This window comes from Pan paniscus, chromosome 13 (assembly GCF_029289425.2).
Source record: "Pan paniscus chromosome 13, NHGRI_mPanPan1-v2.0_pri, whole genome shotgun sequence".
In the NCBI taxonomy this organism is placed as follows: domain Eukaryota; kingdom Metazoa; phylum Chordata; class Mammalia; order Primates; family Hominidae; genus Pan; species Pan paniscus.
Genome location: NC_073262.2, coordinates 69,894,580 through 69,901,765, shown reverse-complemented (window position 1 = coordinate 69,901,765; position 7,186 = coordinate 69,894,580). Strand labels below are relative to the sequence as shown.

Here is a 7,186-nt window from a genome sequence, read left to right as displayed (position 1 = left end):
AATGTCTAAAACCTTTCTAGTTAATTTCTGAGTATGGACTTCACATTATTCTGGAGGAAAATCAACATTTTTTGTCAAATGTTTATAGACACATTCTATGATAATTTAATATAGGTAATTATTTCAAGAACAATAACCCTCATATCTTTAAAATGTAGAGTAAAAGAGAAAATGAAAATGTTACACTTTCTAATAATACTGTGCCTTCAGTTTAGTATTTTATTTTTTCCAGCATTATTTTAGTGTGGGTGGTAAATACTTGCCTCAAGACAAATACTTCCCAAGTCATAAGGAGTATATGTACTTAGAATGACAGTATATATCAAAAAAAGTTACAGAAGTATTTTGGTTTGCACCTCAGGTGATTCAATTTTATTTCAGAGGAAATTACAGAGAAGTTATAATAATTGTGAGAAGTATCAGCAGTATAAAAATCACACCCATGATGTTTTACAGGAAAACAGAACAATATGCTGAAGTGCCATTTGAATGGAAAACATATCCATAGTGTTTCATCTCTTCATTCCAGTTAAAACAAAAGTAGATGTAAATAAATTGTGAAAAAAATGACAAGGTGTAATACAAGAAATATCCCATTGAGATAGACACGAGATTTCTGAACATCATGTTTACATCAAGTTCCTCAAAAGGGTATCCAAATTCATAAAATCTTATTTCAGAACATCAATATCTCTCAGTGCCTAAGTGTGGACTGTCAGTGGCCAGAGATATTTTACTCAGTGTCACTGTAGCACCTGTTTCTTTTAATCTGCTCTTCCACCGTGAGTTGTTCTGACTGCACCTCCACTCTGGGAAACAAAGGCTTAGCTGTACATTCATGGCTCAGAGCATCAAAACCTGTGTTTTCATTATTGCGGGCAGCTTCTGTTGTTTCACCATGCCAATGTTTAACATCCTTTCCAAATTCCCTTAAATCCAAGCATGGCATATTTTTAATTTGATCTACAGAATCTATTAAATCACAATTGAAAATGTTCTCATTTTTCTTGGAAAATGCAGTGATTTTCACGGTGTTAGAAAAGAAAAAGTGTAAATTTTTGCTCTTTGAATGGCTTCCTTTAATGTTTAAGAGATTTGTATCAGGAGAGATGATTGAACTTCCCCCCTTTACCATAAGGCCTCTGCTGAGGCTTGGTTTTGGAGCAGGCTGCACAGGACTGCCAGCAGCTGCTCTGTCAGTCTGTTTCTTCAGAGCCATTGCTAGTACATTCCTCGAATAAGTCTTTTCAGATTCAAATATACCAAGTAACTCTGAGATTCTAGATGTATTTTCTAACTTCTCAATTTCATATTCATTTGCAGTGTCATTTGCTTCACTCGACAAGGGTAATAGATCAGGAAATTCTAAAATAGATGTCTTCTGCCTGCAATTATTCAGATATGAGACTGCTACATAATTGTTATTATTATTCTTATTCAAATTTTCTTTATGATTTTCTGGCATCATCTCATCATCAGTGTTAGTAACCTGTAAAACTTCTGCACCATTAGTTTGGTTAGTTTTTTCATTTTTCTCCTTTTCAGCACTCTGCACAACCACATCATTGTTGTCATTAAGATCCATAGCACTTTTCCTGTTACTCTTTGTGTCTTCAGCTTCACTCAGCCTATCTTGCACATTCTTCCTTCCTTCCTTCTTTTCATCTTTTCTTCCTTCATGCATTTTCATTTCTTTGATTCCTATAACATCCTCTTTCTGACAAACATGGGTGGACTGTAGATAAGGCTGCAAAAAAGGAAGGTGATCTTGTCTTTGTCCTTTATTTTCTGGAGTTCTAATATCTTCTAGCAGAGATTCACTTTTCAATTCAGGGGATAGCAGGGTTGTCATTTCAGGTGGCCATTTAGGTTTACTCATTTTGAGCTCTTCCTCAAAGGGTAAGGTTTTCTTAGGGATCTCCTTGGAAGGAGGCCAAATGACTTTTAATTTTCCCCTTTCCCCTAATTTTCTCAAATCATTCCTTTGCCCTTCACTGTTACCAGCATCTAAATGTTCATTACGATCTCCAGGTACAAGGGTGTTTTCTGCAGTACTTTTACACATATTTGGTTCTTCATTAGGAATAAAGTCCACTGATCTGCTTTGGTTTTTGCAGTTCCATCTATCTTTATGCTGCTTATGTCCAAAACCTTCATCATAATTTCCTTTGGATTTGAAAAGTTGTTTAAAGTGAGGTTTACAGTATATTTGTCCATGAAGTGATGCATAATTTCCCAAACTGCCAAAAAGAAAAAGAACACTTAGCAGTTCGTATTTACTGTAAGTTCATAGGGAATTGGGGATTAATTATTTCAATGAGTTACAGACTAGTAAACTTAAGTTACTAGCAATGGGAATGGCCCTATTAGTTGAACATTTCTGTTAGATAATATTACCACCAATACTTTATATGATGTATGTCTTGCAGTGTTTAGAATTTTATGATGTGTGTCAGGTATTGGCATAATAGGTATTATAGGGTAATGCACATATGGTTATAGATGGTGCAGAGTGATAGGACTGAACTTGTGCTAATTCAATGACTTATGTGAGGCGTTGTAATTTCCAATAAATCCTGAGTAGCAAACACATACAAATCAACAATATGAGCTTCTTTGTTAACTGGATTTTGAACGAGCTGGAAGGTGTGCCTAACAATTGCTTATGTGGCCTCTTAAAGGAGATTAACAAATTGAGTGATTTAAAATTAAAATGAACTCTAGTCAGAGGCAGGAGCATAGTTTTCGAAATATCTATGAATCTACACATAAAAACAGATACATCAACAAGATAGCAAAACTTAAAACCCATGGGGAACATTTACAACTAAATGAAGTGACAAGATAGCCCCCTCAACATCAAAATACAAAGAACTAAGGAGAAACCACCAACAGTCACAAGGCCAGCATGATGGTCTCATCTGTATTGGTGATAGCAGAGGGAGCAAGGAAGATGTCTGATGGACCTGAAAATACGAGACCACAAAATAACCAACTAATATTTCCTGGAAAGTATCACATGCCAATCAGAGAACAGCAGCTGAAACTTCGAGGAGATTTGTGATCTCCAATAGACAATGAGTGCAAGGTCCCTGTGGTAAGGAAGACTTGAAGAGGCTAGTGAGGTTGAACTCCTAAAACTGGGCTCCCCTTTTAAACAGAATCCCAAAGTGAGAAAAAATAGGAGAGTAGAATCAAGATTGAGCAGGATAATGATTACAGAAATGAAAGAGAAGGTTCTGAAAAATATGGAGAAGAGGAGCCAAGCCAGGGAATTCTGGAAATCAAGCTGCCTTATTTTCTTGATCAGCATATGAAAACTAAAAGAGGTAGCTCTGTGAAGTTAGAAAAACCATCCTGATTTTTATCCTTCTAAGGTTTGGGAAAACTAATTTTACATAAAAATGAGCAACAGAAATGTACCAAGGTAAATAATATATGAAGTTATTGAAAGAAAATAAAAGTGCAAAGGGCATTATAATATCCCTGTAGATAATGAAAACATGCCAGAAAAACATGCCCTAAAAATATATCAAAAATTTAACCTATGACTTCAAAATGAATTAAAAGACATTAAGAACATGATAAAAGACCTGAAAGAACATCATGAATCAGAATTTAAAATCTCATAAGTGAGGTGCCAGAAATCAGAAAAAATAGAAATAAAAGATAAAAATATCAGCAACAAAACTAAACTAAAAGAAATACAAGAGCAAATAAACACAATAAAAAGCGGCTTAAGAGAAACAGAAGAATGAAAACATAACTTTTTCAATAATCAGAAAGAAATAAATATGAAAAGAATTTGAGAGAAAGAGACAGATAATAAAAATAGGCAAAAAACATTCAAGGTATAGATAATAGGAATTCTTGAAGAAAAAACTACATAATAAAACAGATTAAATATTAAATAGTTATAATTAAAACAAACTTTCTTGATACAAAAAAGTATGCAACAACATATAGAAAGAGCACACTGGGTAACTGACACTAGTGAAGAATGACCAATGCCAAGAACTAATCTAGTAAAATTGCTAGATTTTAAATAATAAAAAGCAAAAAATCTTTGGGTATATTTAAGAAAAAATATACATCTTATAAGGAAAATAAAATTAGATCGTTATCAAGCTATTCCAACACTTTATGCCAGAAGAAAATAAAATAATGTATCAAAGAATACAATGAAAGTGTAAGCCAAAGATTTTAATTTCAGCAAAACTGACTTTTTGTTATAAAGGTCACAGACAAATTGTTATCAGCATGTAAGAATTCAGCGAATATTGTTTCCATGAAGAGTTTAGAAGAGTCTACTAGAAACCAAGCTTTAATATCAGAACAACTGCAGAAACATCAAGGTAAGCATTGGTGGTGGGCATTAATATCTTGCAACCTGAAAACTAAGATGAAATAAGGGTAAAGAGGGAGATAACACGGTATGTAGTGGCTATATGATCTGAAACTGAAGATGTGGTACAATAATTTATAAAATGGGGAGGGTAAATGTAATTTTTAAATGTTTTGATAATGAAATTAGTGGTGCTAATAGATGATACTTGCTATGGGAATGGAGAAAAGTATATAGCTTAAGAGGTATTTATGGGGCAGAAATTGCAGGACTTGGTGACGGCTTGAATGTAGGGAATGAAGGAAAGGAAGGAGCCAAAGATAACTCCATGCTTTGGTCACTGAGTTAATGTTAATGTCATTTACTGATACAGTAGCATAAAGACTGTACAGTTAAAGAAGGAATTTAGATAGAAGAAAATGGGGCATATTGAGTTTGCTGTACTTATGAGAAATCTAATTGGAGAAGTATATCAGTCATTGAGATATAAGCATCTGATGCACAGAGAGATTTGGCCTAGCAGTACAGACTTCAGAGTCATTACCACATAGATTATTTAAATCATGGGAGTGGATGTGATTCACTAGAAAGAAGAGAAACGTTGAGAAGAATAAATTCCCATAACATAATTGTGAGGACCTCTTACATCTTGGTAATGGACAGAGAGTCCCCCACACAGGTGCCTGAGAAGGAGCACACAAAGAGTAGGGGAAAAGCCATTATACTCTGTTGTTATGGAAACCAAGGGGAAAAAATGTTGCCATGAGGGTGTTCGACATTGTCAATTAAAGTCAGAAAAAATATAGTGTGAGAGATGCACATTAGATTTAGCCAAAAAAAAAAAAAAAAACAATTTTAGCATCTCAGACTACAGTCACACCAAATGTCACATTCAGTTAAATGCATTTACTTCAAGAGTTTTGGAAAATGAATGCATTTTAACTGTGTGGATAGGGTGTTTCTGTTTGCTCCAGAGAAAAAACAGAGTTTTTCTCTTACCTGTCACTGATATTTTTCTAAATTTCAATTTCATTTTTAAAAACTTAGTCTAGCTCAAAGACAGGTAAATTCTAACCTACCCACCACTTGCTTTGGTATATGAAGTTTTATTGGAATACAGCCAAGCCCATTTATTTACAACCACACCCATTTGTTTAGTTATCTGTGGCTGCTCTTGCTCTCTAATAGAAATTGAGTAGTGACAGAAGCAGTATGGCCTGCAAAGCCAAAATTACTTATGATCTAGACCTTAACAGAAAATGTGTGCTACCTCCTGATCTGGAGTCTAGACTTTAGACTAACACACTAACTTAAAAATCTTGATTTGCAGAGTAACTCTTAATTTTACTCATCTGTGTGATTTTTGTGTTCAGACAAAAGGGATGCTTTTGGATTTGATTAGAAAAGTAAAATTCCTAAAGGAAAAAGGTCGCAGAAATACATCACAGAACATGAGCAAATCTCCCTGTGTGGTTGTGTTAACTGGCGCAGCAACAAGATCTGGAAAAATGTGCATCCTCCTAGAGATATGAGGTTATACATAGAGTGCAGCTCCTGGAATATTTGTGGCACAGACAATTAAACATTTTACCTTAGTTTACTGTTGCAATGGTGGCATCGGAAGCAGGACTTATGAAAATTCTGCTTGTCTGCCACTAGGCACTCCATTGGATAAACTGTCTTTTGACAAAGTATACATATTTCCTTGTCTTGGAGCAGCAGCTTCTAAAAATAAAAATTTACAAAGCCTTCTGTAGTGTTATCTTCAATCATATTGTAAAAACATAACAAAACAAAAACACATATTAACTGGCCATGCGGTTAAAGTAGAAAAGCTCTAAGACTACTGTCCTTATGATGTTTCTCTGGACAGAGACTAACCTATCATCAGGTTTAAGGGTTTGCTAGGATGGTCTACATTACTCTAGTGCTTCTACCATTTATAGATTGTACGAGTAGACATTTATGATTTAAAAAAACATACATGAGTAAAATATGTTCATTAGACATATAAGTACATTACAAACATATATATGTGCATATATGTGAGTATTTTTTTATATATATATACATATAAAATACTCAGCAATGGGGAGCTCTGAGATAACTTATCATTGTAGATAATTGAGTTTTCCCTATATATAAAGGCTTGTACCTAAGCTGGTCAAAAGTTTTTACTTCTTAAAGCATTTTAGATAGATCTTTCTAAAATACATATGTTTTTTAAGCCAAGGACACTGTATTTGCTTCAATATTTTCTTGATGACTTAGAGTTGACTGTAAGATACCAACTCTTAATTGTAATGCAATGAGACTCCCGAACACAGTAAAATGCTCAGGGTCATTTGTCCTCAATCTAACTGGCTTTAGATTGTGGAGCTTTTTGGATTCTCGCATCTGCTTATATAGTTTTCCAACATCTTTTCTTGCTCCTCTAAAGCACCTATGCTCACTTCCTGTGGCTTTCCTGTAAATGTTAGCCTCTATGAATAATAGTGGTTCTATTACTAACCAGTGTTTGTATAGTGGTTTAAAACTAACACAGAACTTTCACTTCAGAATTGCTTTTTGTCCTCACAGCGATCCTGTGAGAATGACTAAGCTTTGGTATGAGTTATTTATAAGAGAAAATATGCTCAGGGTCCATTATACAAATAATTATATCTACTTTAGTGCCTAGATGGTCAATCTGGGCCACTGAGTGAACTCCTTTGCTTATTTGGTTCTAGTAGAGGACACATTTTTATGTTTATCACAAGTTTCTTTGTATGTTCTATGTGTTTTTGAGCTATCTTAACAGAAGCTGAGTATTTGAAATTAATTAGACAGCTTTGCTTAATT

At 34.3% G+C, this 7,186-nt stretch overlaps 1 protein-coding gene across 3 annotated transcripts in view; it reads right to left on the bottom strand.

Moving 5' to 3' along the window:
* Positions 1 to 343: 343 nt before the first annotated feature.
* XIRP2 (xin actin binding repeat containing 2) overlaps positions 344 to 7,186 on the bottom strand; it is a 366,513-nt gene continuing 359,670 nt past the window's right edge. For 2 of the 3 annotated variants that reach the window (XM_055108706.2, XM_034954431.3), the window contains 2 exons: positions 5,937 to 6,070; positions 344 to 2,240 (listed from right to left, as the gene is read on the bottom strand). In XM_055108706.2, the coding sequence (XP_054964681.1) occupies positions 734 to 2,240; positions 5,937 to 6,070 (1,641 nt within the window). In that variant the 3' untranslated portion in view covers positions 344 to 733. Of the gene's footprint in view, positions 2,241 to 5,936; positions 6,071 to 7,186 lie in introns of those variants that run through there. The other variant, XM_055108705.1, reaches the window with a different exon arrangement.